At 46.0% G+C, this 13,138-nt stretch overlaps 1 protein-coding gene across 1 annotated transcript in view; it reads right to left on the reverse strand.

Moving 5' to 3' along the window:
* Positions 1–837: 837 nt before the first annotated feature.
* The window catches only part of Mat2b (methionine adenosyltransferase II, beta), a 15,639-nt gene continuing 3,338 nt past the window's right edge, over positions 838–13,138 (reverse strand). Inside the window, exons 2-7 of the mRNA XM_013028653.1 lie at positions 8,112–8,306; positions 6,803–6,917; positions 6,458–6,610; positions 3,652–3,845; positions 2,267–2,380; positions 838–1,777 (exon numbers count right to left, since the gene is read on the reverse strand). Coding sequence (XP_012884107.1) covers positions 1,607–1,777; positions 2,267–2,380; positions 3,652–3,845; positions 6,458–6,610; positions 6,803–6,917; positions 8,112–8,306 — 942 coding nt within the window. The 3' untranslated portion in view covers positions 838–1,606. The remainder of the gene's footprint in view (positions 1,778–2,266; positions 2,381–3,651; positions 3,846–6,457; positions 6,611–6,802; positions 6,918–8,111; positions 8,307–13,138) is intronic.

A 13,138-nucleotide genomic window follows, 5' to 3' on the forward strand; every position in this document is an offset into this window, starting at 1 on the left:
TTCTTTTTGCTTATGTGGTGCTGAGGAATCGAACCCAGGGCCTCAGGCATGCAAGGCATGCGCTGTACCACTGAGCCATCTTCCCAGCCCCAGGCTTTACATTTTCTTCACCTTTTCTCTTTTATACTACATAACATAGAGCAACATTTAAAAAAAATAGTAATAAAGCAAAAGCAGCAGGGATGGCGGATGCAATTATAACTCAGGAGGCAGAGGCAGGAGGCTAAGGCCAGAGTTCGAGCCCACATGCTACATCTCTGTCTCAAAAAGAAGAAAAACACCCAAGTGCCACACTAGCTATCTGGGAAACACCCAGCGAGTGTTTTCACATAGCTGTCAGCAGGCCTTATTTCTAAAAATGGTATTTTGGTGGTTCAGGCAGTCTAGGTGAAGTCTCAGAATTTCCTCAGTTCATTGGTGTGGAAATTGCTGCTTTAGTAAAGGCATCAAATCTGAGCCACTTGAATCCCCCAATTCTAAGTAAATTACAGTTACAAAATACTGTATGCATAATTAGAATATACAAGTATGAGCCAGGCATTGGTGGCTAAAGCTTGTAATCCTCGCTCCTCAGGAGGCTGAGATCTGAGAATCACAGTTTGAAACCAGCCGGGGGAAGGAAAGTCTGTGAGACTCTTTATCACCAATAAAGTACTCACAAAAGGCCAGAAGTGGTGCTGTGGCTCGAGTGGTAGAGCCTTGAGCCAAAAGAGCTCAGAGACAAGTGCCCAGGCTCTGAGTTTACGCCCTAAGACTGATACCAAAACAAGTTAAAGCCACAAAGAACAACTGATGCAGACAGGTGGTCTGCCCATGGAAAGAACCAACACAAGACAGGCCTGACATGCCAGCAGTACGTATTTATTATGACTCAGGAGTGGTCAAAAGACTTACAGGCTCATTATTATTAGTATAACCGAGCATGTGAAATGTCAGCAACGTGGAGTGAAAAGGGCAGTCGTGAATTTATATTACAAAACCACACACACGCATACACACTCTCAAGGGTTCACCACGCCCGGCTGGGACCCGGGCGCCAAGCCACAGGAGTGCTGACGGACGTCACGTGTTAACATATCTCAAGCATAGAAACTGTACTGAGGTTGCAAAAATAAAGTTTCTTTCCTCAAACATTTTGATCTGAGCTCAAGCAAAGCAAATAATGAACACCAATGATTTTCATATGACTTCACGTTTTAAAACAAGTCAACAGCTGCAAAAAAAGAAAAAAGAAAAGAAAGAAAGAAAAGAAAAAAATCCTGAAAATACAGAAGTTCTAGAAAGAATTAACAATGAGTTTCATCCAAAATAAGAGTCTACAGCAGATCTGTCTCATCCTGGCTCTCAGGAGTTTTAGAATCATAATTTACATTACGGCAACTGCAGGGAGAAGCCAAACAAACAAAATCGTAACATAGAAAATCATGGCTACGGAGAAGGCTCCGATGCTCCTCGGATTCTTTAGACAATTTCACTAGTGCAAGAGCATCATTCACCTGAAAGAGCAGAGGCCCCTTAAAGAGTAATCATACAAAACTAGTTCCTCTTCTCTTGAAAAAGTGCCACGGACTGTACTTTTCCTTTTTAAAAAGAGACCCGGCGTGAACTAGTGAAAGACCGTCTGTCGCCATCTCTTGTCGATGAGGAAGGGCCAGAGCGACTCCTTGATTCCGATCTGAAAGGGTGTCCGCTGGCCGATGCCCAACGTCTCCAATTTGGAGCAGTCAAGCTGAGCATTTCTTGGACGCTGGGCGCCTATGACAGGGCTATCAGTGATCTTGAGAGAGAAAGGAAACAAAGCATAAGGGCTCCAGCAAGAGTTTGGGGTTAAAAAAAACAACTTCCTTTCATGATTTTTTTGGCTGGTCCTAGGGCTTGAACTCAGGGCCTGGGCTTTTGTGCTCAAGGCTAGTGCTCTACCACTTGAGCCACAGCTCCACTTCTGGCTCTTAGGTGGTTAAGTGGAGGGAAGAGTCTTACAGACTTCCTAGCCCGGATTCGTATTGAATCACCGTTCTCAGATCTCAGCTTCCTGAGTAGCTGGGATTGCAGGAGTGAGCCACCGGCGCGCGGCTCATTTCCTACTATTGTACACCGTTGCCTCTCGAACAGCGCCTGCCACTGCTCAGACACTACCTTTCTGCTGAACACTCCTCACCACGGCGTCACAGAGCACGCTGCCAGGCTAACCCAAGGGCACTGAGTCCGTGCTGAGGCGCGAAGGCAGCCAGCGCACGCCGGGCCGCGGCGGGGTGGGGTTACTCACGGGCCGCAGGTGACTGCTGGGCAGGTTGAAGGCATCGGCAATCGCACAGGCCATCTCGTACTTCGTCATCTGCTCGCTGCCAGACCAGTGGAAAGTGCCCTTGATGGACGGGTCCTGGGGACAAGGACATGAGCATTCCCGAGATTCAAACGCAGGCAGCGCCACCTCCGGGGGCCAATGCGAAACCCCCAGCGTCAACACGCCACCCACCTTTTTGGGAATGGATTCCAACGCAGCAGCTAAAGGAAGCCCCTGTAAATATTCCCAGCTCAACAACCACAAACAACCTCCACAAGTATTTGGAAATTTGGAAATAGAAACAGAAATTCTGTGTCATTAATGGGAGTCCTAAAAGTGATTTCCAGAGATTTTTAGGGGAAGTCTGATTTAATAAGTATTTTCAAGTATACTAAAAAGCTAAAACTAGAGCTGAGTACAACTACTTTTTGAGATGAGCTCATTAGTTAAACCTTAGATATGTTTGCATCTCAAAAATAAATATTTTCATACTTAAAAAAGAACATGGTGGTCAAAGCTGGGCATGGCTCACGCCTGCGATCCCAGCTACCCAGAGGTGAGACCTGACAATCAGGGTTTGCAATCAGCCAGGCAGGAAAGCCCGTGACACTATCTCCAGCTAACCCACAAAAAGCCAGAAGCAGAGCTGTGGCTCATGTGACTGAATGTCGGCCTTGATTTTAAAATAAGCTAAGGGACAGCACCCATGCCCTGAGTTCAAGCCCCAGCACCTGCCTACAGCAGCACAAGCCCGTGTGCCGACTCAACCAGCTGCAGGGCCTGGGTAAGTTCAGAGGAGCCATTCCTGAGGCCGGGCATCATCTCCTCCAACCAAGTCTGAAGAGGGGGACCCTGAGCTGGAGGAAACGGAAGCCCGGGTCTGGACAGCTAGGGGGAGGTGCATGAAGCCTCAGTTTAGCTTTAAGCAAGTCCTGGGGAATCAGGAGTGAACGTGGCACGCGTAGGAAACTTGGGATCTTAGAGTCAGCATCAGCAAGACCAAAAGATGGATGCCTTTGCCCATGCCCAGATTGTTTCTTTCTACACTGACCGCAGCCCAGGCTGTGATGGGTGGAGGCCGCCCTGACATCTGGGGTCAAGGACAAAAACAAAGGATCAATTCCTACTTGGGCTGCCATTCAGGCTCTCTACCGTTCATTTAATCGGAGACAGTTATTAGCTAAAGAACAACTTCAGGCTTTCTGCTGCCTTCCTGTAGAAGAAACAACAGGTCGCACGGCAAGTGAGAAATAAACCCAAACGCAAGGGTGAGGTATTGTTCTTTGGCAATGTAGTCTCCCCTCTGTCAACCGCTTCTGTCTGGCCTTCTAGCTCATCCTCCGTCCACCCCCTCCCCAGCTGCTCACCAGCATCCGCTTCTCTGCCAGCTGCCGACACACGCTGGCCACGTCCTTGACGTGGGTGGGAAACCGCTGCTGCCAGTGGTCCATGTTGGCCGACTTGTTGCTGAACTGCACCTTGTCGAACATCACGGTCACCGCACTCTCCTCCAGCTTCTCCACCTCGCCGTAGAGGACAGGAATTCTCAGAACTGCAGCTCCTGCACCAAGGAAAGGGGGCGTGCTAGAGCTGCATTCCCAAGTTTTCATGGGGGAGACATTACCAACACAGAGACCTCGTCTTTAATGTAATAAACATGCTGGGCTGGAATATAGCTCACTGGCAGAGCATTTGTGTAGCCTCTCAGAGGCCCTGGGTCCGATCCCTAGCACCAACACACACAGCTCACCAGCGATCAGGCCAATTTAATACATGGGATCTTGAGTATTTCTATAAATATCTGCCATCTGAGATATTTCTGTATCTAATGTCTATATTATTATGATAACTAAAGCAAAAACTTGTGACAACATAATTAGAAATCCTGATTAGATGTCAAATCTTACAAGATTACTTTTATAGAGGGAATGTTTTGAGGACAGTTGGAGGCTACGTATAGGACTGCAGTGCACTGTTCATCAGGACTGCACTGCAGTGGTGTGGAGAACGTCCTTGTCTGTACAGGACACGAGTGAATGAAGTGGTCTGAGACGTCACTTAAATGGAACAAGCTGTCACCAGGGTTGGCCAAGTACATATAAAACCAATGCGCCAAAACACCAGCATCTGAAGCCTGGTGAGGAGTCAGTGTTCACACTTCTCACAAGCACTGGTGGAGGAATTTCAAGGCACTTGGGTTTAATTGGTCCCTGCTGAGGGGTATGGTGTATGGATAATTAGCACCTTAATTGCAAGTAATTGTAAGTTTTATAATCAAATGATCAGACAAGTAAACATGGAGACTGCTACAGTCCCAACCCATAATGTTCCCCTCAGAACTCCATGCTGATTCAATCCCCAGAACAACAGTTCTGGGAGGGCGGGCTCAGGTTACCAGGCAGTAATGGGGGGGGGGTGTGGGAGGATGAGGGGAGGGCTCAGGTCACGGGGGGGGGGGGGGGGGAGCCTTTTTTTCTGTCAATCTGTTCATCTTGAGAACTGCTGTCCTGACAAGTCTCTGCTTTGGCCAAGTGGCTGGAGTCAGGAGTCGCATCTCACAAGACAGCCAGCTACCCACCAGTGCCAACAGAGGCAGCGCCTTCCCACCTTCCTGACTGCGGGCGGAGCCACTTTACTTCTCTCTCAGGCTTCTGGTTTTACCAAAACGCTCAATTCCTGGGCAGCCAAAGGTATTCTCATTACTTTTTGGAACGAATGTCCTTTTGGAAACTGTTCTGTAGGAAAGTAACTTGAGGTTGTTTTCTTGCTTCATCTATATCCAAAAAAATGCTTCTAAGAATATTTTATTCTGTTGGAAAAGGTTGTGTTTAAGTCCAGAATTTTTGCAACCATTTTGTCAAATTAAACAAAAAGGGGGAAAAGAAAAAAAAGGACTTCATGTAAGAGATCTCTCTCAGGTAGGAAAAATGTAGAAATTTCTAAGTTGTTTGAGGGGGGGAGGAAGGGAAGGGAAAGAGAAAATGCTTTTAGATGACAAAGGATTTTAAAAGGTCAAATCCTTTTAAAAGGTAAAATGTTCCAGAATATTCCAAAATGAAAACAGCAAGTTGGAGGGAGGAGGGAGGGTGAGAACAGAGTGTGAAAGAGAGGAGGGAAAAAGTAACTTACAAAGCAAACAGAATAAAGAAATTAAAAGGCTATGAAAGCTGTACAAAAGGTAAGAGTAGGTCTTATAAAGAAGGTAGCTGCTGAAGAAGAGTACAGGTGGTTCACATCCATAATCCTCGCTACTTAGGAGACTGAGATCTAAGGATCCAGTTTTGAGGTAAAACAGTAAGTGGCCTAACCACTGCACCTAAAATAGGCAGATGGACGTAGGTTACCATCTGGGCCACAGCTGTCAACCTAGTTTGTGATTTCTGTGGACAGCACATATATCTAATTTAATGTTATAGCTAGCATATGCTCTATCTTAGCATTGAATATGTTATATCTAACATATGTTGTATCTTAGCATTTCCTTCCTGAATTTTTGACCCATTTAACAAATTCTATTAAACATCCAGAAAGGAAAATGGCTGATTTTATTTTTTTTTAAGTCCTCACTAGTATCTCTGACTTGTCTTTTAGTTAAAGAACATGCCGTCCTCTTCTGGTCCTGATGAGGCCAGTCTGTCAGCTAGATACCAGTCACTTTCTCCTCCCTCCACGCTTAGCATGAAGCAGCCATGGAAGCTGGACCACGGGCCTTCTACCTTCTTTTAAGATTAGAAGAGACCAAATGATGTCAAAGATATACAAAGAGTCAAGAAAGTCTATTTTTTTCAACAAATCAAAAAATTACAACTGGGAAGTTAAATTGAAAAAGCAGATAAACTCAGGGACAGGGAGATCTCCTTTTTTTTTTTAAACTCAGGGCCAGGGCCAGCACTCTACCACGTGAGCCACGGCACCACTTCTGGCTTTTTCTGTGTATGTGGTACTGAGGATCCGAACCCAGGGCTTCATGCATGCTAGGCAAACGCTCTACCACTAAGCCACATTGCCAGTCCCTACCCTCAGGATTTTTAAGTACTTACTTTCCCTTTATATTAACTATATTCTCTGATTTCTCTCTAATGACTTATCGCTTGATTTTCTACAATTTCACTTCACTCGTAAACAAAAAGCAGTTCTCTGAAACAATCAGCAGCTCAAGAGGCTAAGCCTTACCTAAATTATTTTCCAGTACCGCCTTTTCTCCTTCTAATTTGGTTTTACCATACAAATTTAGGGGAGCAGGTGTGTCTTCCTCTGAATAAGGTGGATTTGTCCCATCAAATACATAGTCTGAGCTAATGTAGATGAGAAAAGCTCCGATTGCAGCTGCAAAAGATTAGAAACAAATAAATAAACAAAAATCTATCAAAATGTGTCGTGCCGTTACTTTTGAGCAGAACTCCGAACGGTTTGTTCTACGTGATATAAAAACCAACGCAAGTGATCTATGAAACGCGGGTCTCTGAGCTTGTGTGCTGACTGGACGCCTGGAGAAGGGCGTGTGAGGACGTTGTTTACCTGCTTCTTTTGCCAAATTCCCAGAAGCACCCACGTTAAGCTGAGCAGCAGCGTCTGGCTGGCTCTCCACAACATCCGGCCTCCTCTCTGCAGCGCAGTGAACTACCACGTGAGGCTGGAAGGCAAGTGGTCACAGATAAAGCACAGCACACAGAGCCCCGCGGAAGCCAAGGCCTTCAGTGAAAGAGGATCCTTCATCAACCTCCTTTCAGGGAAGATTAATCACTGCAACTTTTAATACAGTTTCCTTTCCCTTCCTTTATTTCCCTCAAGGCTCAAACTTCCTCAAATTACATACAGGCCTTGAAAAGTAAATGTGCAATTTTGTTGTTTTGGCTTTTCTTCTTCATGGTGCTAGGGATCCAGGACCTTGCAAGCAATCTACCCATTGAGCTCCATCCTCAGGTCGGCAGAGAGGAAATTTACTGAAGCCTAGACGAAGATTAGAAAACTGTCAAAAATATGAGCTGGCACAGTGGGCATGAAAATGAACTAAGTTACTCAAGGGCAGCAATGGGAGGGAGGGAATGAGAGGGAAAGAGGAGCCAGCTCACACTAAGCAAAAGGAAAGAAAGGTAAATATCATCTGATGCGGAAGAAATGGTTGTACTGTCAAAGCTCCTGGAATTCACAAACTTTATGGACCATGACAATGACAATATGCTTTGTGAAGGCTGAAATGTTAGTGACTTTAATTAAGTATCATTATTCCACAATACTGTGAAACATGTGAAATTTATATAATCACCTAATCTCAATAAAATGTTTTAAAAAAGGAAAAACTGGGCACAGGTGGCTCACGCCTGTCATCCTAGCTACTCAGGAGGCTGAGATCTGAGGATCACAGTCGGAAGCCAGCCCAGGCAGGAAAGACTGTGAGATTTTTTATTTCCAAAGAACCACCAGAAAAACAGAAGTGACTCTGTGATTCAAGTGCAAAGGAGCTCACAGTGCCCAGGTCCTGAGTTCAAGCCCCATAACTGACAAAAAAAGAAAAAAAAAAAGCTTACTATTTCTGTCTTTGTCAATGTCTCCACTTAATCTTTTACATGCTAAAGAAAGTGCACTCTGAGGCTGAGGATCTGGCCCTGCGTGAGAGCACTTGCCAGCATGGTGCGATGCTCCAGACCCTGGGGTCAGCCCTCAGCAAGCCACAGAGGGTCAGTGCTTTGTGCGCATGGCAACTTCCTTTACAGCAGGTACATCACCCGGGCGATTCCGCTCCCAACTCAGGTAGATGCCGACATAAACTCAGGTAGATGCTGACATAAACTCAGGTAGATGCTGACATAAAGGGAGGAGACTGTACCTGGTAATCATGAATGATATGGTGAACGGCTTCAGAATCTAACAGATTGACCTGCTCAAACTTTGGTCTTGCTCTTCTAAAACCACAGCCAACAGCATGCCAATTATTCTGCTGAAATTCCTTGTAAACAGCTCTGCCAAGCAGCCCAGTGGCACCAGTGACCAGAACCCGCCGGCTGGGGGTGTTTATCTCCTCCTAAAAGCCAAGCAAAAGGACAGGGTCACCTGCTGTGACAAGACCTCTATCACAGAAACAAGTCACTGCTAGTGTTCACCGAAGACCTCTCGGCCAAGCTGTTTCCTAGGTTATACCGCAGGGACTGGGCATTGAACCCAGGGCCCCGGACATGCTAGACAAATGTGCTCCCATGTGAATGATACTCCAAGCCCTACACTCTCGTGTTGGTTTTGAGACAGGGTCTTATTACCATTGTCCATGCTGGTCTTGAACTAGACATCTTCCTGTCTTTCAGGCCCAAGGAGCTTGAATAAACAGGACCTCCAACTCCACCTTGCCTGGCATCTTTCTACTGCCCAAAACAAAGGGAACCCAAGAAAAACTGGCCACACAAAAATCTCAATTAAAAAAATAAAAAAAAATATGTGTGTGTGTGTGTGTGTGTGTGTGTATAAAATAAAGGACCAAAATCCAGCTGTTTCTAGCATTTGAAAAACCTGAAAGGAAAAAGCTAATGAGTAAGGTAAAAATCTTAAGATTCTTTTCTCATAGTTCTACTAGATGCAAAACACTTGAGAAGTGTACAGAAACTTCATCCAGGCTCTCTGTTGAAACATTTGGCTCTAAGCCAGGTGATTTATGAAAACAAGGACTCCAGCCAGCACAATATTTTCTTAGACTTTTGGCAAGAAGACAGCTCTACAAAAACACAACTGTAAAGAGGGAAGAACAAGCCAAGTCTGGTGGAGACAGACTCCGCCGACTTCCCCGGGACAGATGCCGTGACGAGGTGGGATGGGGGACTTCCAGGGGGCTTCGGGGTCCGTTTTGCCCCAGGGAAGCAAAGGCAGGGGCGGCAGGGTGTAGGTCGGGCCCAGGAGACTCAGGTCAGCACCGCTCCAGCTGACGGGGTGGGCAGATCATGGGTGTTCATGGGAGATCATGGGGACCCACTTGTAATCTTGCGTTCCAGGATAAGGCTTTTCTGAAGACCCAGTTCTCTTATTCCAACAAGACAAAAAAAAACTGCCATCCAACTTCCCAGACAACTAGTAAGGCTGGTATGGGGCACAGACCTGTAATCCCAATGCTAGAAGGGTAAGGGGGAGGAAAGGAGGAAAGAGACACGGGAGAGGAAGACTGAAAAGGAAGACGTGAATGAAAGAAAAAAGAAAAGCCCAAGTATTATGCAATCCATAAGTGCTATACCATGAAGTGAGAACTGCATTCTTCAGGGGTTTTTTATTTATTTATTTTTTATTTCAAGAACACTTTATTTATCACACTCAATAAAGTCAGTTCTATCTTAATCATGAAATTAACCACAAAGTATAATGAAGGAACAGGCCTACATTTTGTTTGCAAGTTTATTAAGATCTCAGTTTTATAAGATCCTTTATTTCTTTACTTTCATACTTCAGTTTTGAAAGCACATGTTTCTCTCATTTTAATACATTTGTGTTTAATGAAAAAGATGAGTCTCCGGAGCATGTCAGTTCGGCAATGTTTTCTGATACCTTAGTGCATCTTAAAATAAGAGGTCATCCCTGGGTGCTGGTGACTCATGCCCACAATCCTAATTACTGGGGAGGCTGCGCTGTGAGGATCACGGTTCCATGCCAGCCAGCTGGAAGTCCACAAGACGCTTCTCTCCAATTAACAGTAAAAAAAAAAATCCACAAGTGAGCTGTGGCTCCATCAGTAGAGCACTAGCCCTGACCAAAAAGCTCAAGGCCTAGGCCTTGAGTTCAAGCCACAGCACCAGCACAAACAACAACAAATAAGAGACTATTTAGACTATCTTAAAATCAAAAGCATCTAAAGAATTGATACTGTATTGAGTTTCAAGAACAAGGCTGCTTTTTTTTTTGATACTTATGAAAGGACTGGGGTCACCAGGGGAATATTATTCCCTTACTGTCCTGAGGAACCAGGAGACGGGGTACACCTCACCCAGTGGTCGGATGGCAATTCAGGGATCTGAGATGGGAGCATCCAACGAAAGGGAAAGGCCAGTTCTCCATCTTGAGTTTGAAGACTATCATGTGTTATGAAAACTTAGGCTGTTCCTTCTGCTTTGTCATTTCCAAACTAAAGATCCCACAGGTGGTAGTAACTTTGTCCACAGAAAGAAAAAGACTGGAACCAGAACCTAAGAGTCTTGTCTCGATGCTCTAACCACTTGCAATGAATTTTGTTTCCATCTTCTGGACTTCCATTTGATAGTTTTATCTGCTTTGTCATAGACTAAAGCATTGAGAAATTATAATACTCATACTGGCTTAATTCCTCACCAGTAAAAAGAAGCATTTGGACAAAACGGTTAGTGCTACAATTCTAGCACTTCCCTACATGTACAACCTGATGACTGCAGCAAGATCTCTAGCAACAGAAGGTCACCTTTGCCCTATTTCACCCCAGAAGACCCTTTCTGCCTGAGCCATCCGTTTCCTCAAGTTTTGCTCAGTGAGTAGATGATTAAAGACCATTTTGAAATTAATCTCCATCTGCCTCTATAGCAGAAACTCAATATATGGAAGTCAAACACTTTAAGTCATCTTATTTATAGATGCCAAAAATAACTCCTGATGGTGTGTGGATTTAGCCTGAACTGCTTGTCTAACATGGTAAGATGCAAGTTCCATTCTCAGCACTACAAAAAAAAAGGAAAGAAAAAAGAAGGAAGAAAGAAGAAACCCCTTGAAGTATCAAATACATAAAAATACTAAGCCTACTGTTCTAGTTAAATGACGCCAACTTTTGTGGCTAATGGGAGGTGAGTATCTCTTTCGGAACAGTCCTACCGTACGGGGACACTGACTCCCACTTTAGGACACACTGTGGTAAATTCTATTAAGAATGCTCTGAAAGAATCTAGAATGATAGCACTGATGTTATGCACCAAATTGTTCTGACATCTTAACAGTATTTGTAATACCTTGCTACCCTTGGAATCCTTTCGATCTGGCCACTTCTTTTTTCTTACATGTTTTTTTTACTCACATCAATTACTTCCACCAAGGGTTACGTTTTGACATATCTATATAAACATACAATGCATCTTGATCAGACTCACCGCTCCCCCTTTCTTCCCAAACTAATCCATACTTTATGTCGTGCTGGAATTTAGTAAGCGTGACTTCTGACCACTTAGGGGGGAATGGCTCCTCTCCCACTCTGACCCTCTTGTAACAGTCTGAAAAAACCAAGGGCTGCCCTCAAATATTTTAAAACAAGTACCATTCTCCTGATGAGAGAGTTTTACTTCTACAGGTTTTCAGAGCACAAGTAATATTTGCTAAGCTCTTAATGGAAAACATGGAAAGTCATTTTCTTTGCTGAACTACTGTGAAAATAGATTGAGGTTCATCCACCTGTAGACACCCACATGAATGTAAACTAACAGCTGGCATCATGCACTCCATCATTTGGGGCACACAGAAATAGAAGGTTAAATAGCCCCGAAGCCTAACTCTACCAAAGTCCCAAATACCACTTGAAGGCATTGAGTATGTCATATTTTGGAAACATAGAACTGCTGCTGCTAAAGGCCAGGCTTCAGGGTCTTGTGCCTGTGATCCTTGTGGCTGAAGAAGCTGAGATCTAAGGATCGCAATTCTACGGCATCCAAGACAGGAAAGTCTGCAATATCTCCAATAAACCACCCTCGAAAGAAGCCTCAAATGGTGCAGTGGCTCAAGTGGTAGAGTGCTAGCCTTGAGCAAAAGGAGCTCAGGGACAGCGCCCAGGCCCTGAGCTCAAGCCCAGGACCAGCATAAACAAACGAACAAAAAAACTATTGCCTCAATACAGAAAGCCATCTCTACCATCTTTCGTGTGTTTCTAACACACACACAAGGGTGGATTCAGTCTCCTTATCTAGTGATGGACAGGTTCTGTGAATGGCTTCGGGAATGAATGGAGGGGGAGGAACCCAGGGATGGATTTCCCCAACACCATTTTCTTTCCTCCTGCAAACCGTGGTGGTGGTTTGAGGTGGTTCAGGTCTTAGGTGGCCAGAGGCCTGCACCTTACCTGGAGTCCCATCTCAGAGGAACAAACCCATGCCTGCTTTCCTCAGCTGAGAAGCAGCTGAAGAGGCAGCTAAGGCGTCCTGTGTATGCACACACAGGAAGATCATGGGACCGTGAACCTGCCTGAACTCCGGACACCAAACACCCCACCTTCCTCCACGTGGAGGGCAGGGAGAGTGGGGAGGCAGCCATGACTGGAAACTGAGCCCCCCTCCAGCTTTCCACAGCTGCAGAGAGCAGGGGGCTAGGCCCTATTCCCTAAAGAAAGGGAGCGCCCTCTCTTTCTTTAGGACACCCCACAACCCTGGGATCCCCCATCGCTGGACACCCCCGGACCTCTGCATATGCCCACAACCCCCGGGAATCCCCACATACGCCCCTTCCTTCCATCCCAACCTCAGAGACCTCCAGAGCCCCCCACCCAGACCCCTCACCCTCAGATGCAACACCCCACGTCTACATGCCCTCATCCCGCAGACTCCCCTCTACATCTGCTTACCACCCACCCCTACCCACGATCTCCACTCACTCCTTGACCCCCACAGCCTCACCCTTGGACTCCCGCATCACCCCACCCCTGGCTACCCCCCTCCACCCCCAGGCTTACCACCCACCCCCATCCCTGCATATTCCCCGCCTCACTGGGAATCCCCTACTCCTGCTTAACCTCATCCCGAGGTTTGCATCCCCACTCCTGGACCCCCTACCCTGAACCCTCTACCCCTGCATACCCCCACCCCTGCATGCCCCCATCCCTGCATACCCCCACCCCTGGACCCCCCACCTCTGGACCCTCACCCCTGCATGCCCCCACCC

This window comes from Dipodomys ordii, unplaced genomic scaffold (genome assembly GCF_000151885.1).
Source record: "Dipodomys ordii isolate 6190 unplaced genomic scaffold, Dord_2.0 Scaffold112, whole genome shotgun sequence".
Taxonomy (NCBI): domain Eukaryota; kingdom Metazoa; phylum Chordata; class Mammalia; order Rodentia; family Heteromyidae; genus Dipodomys; species Dipodomys ordii.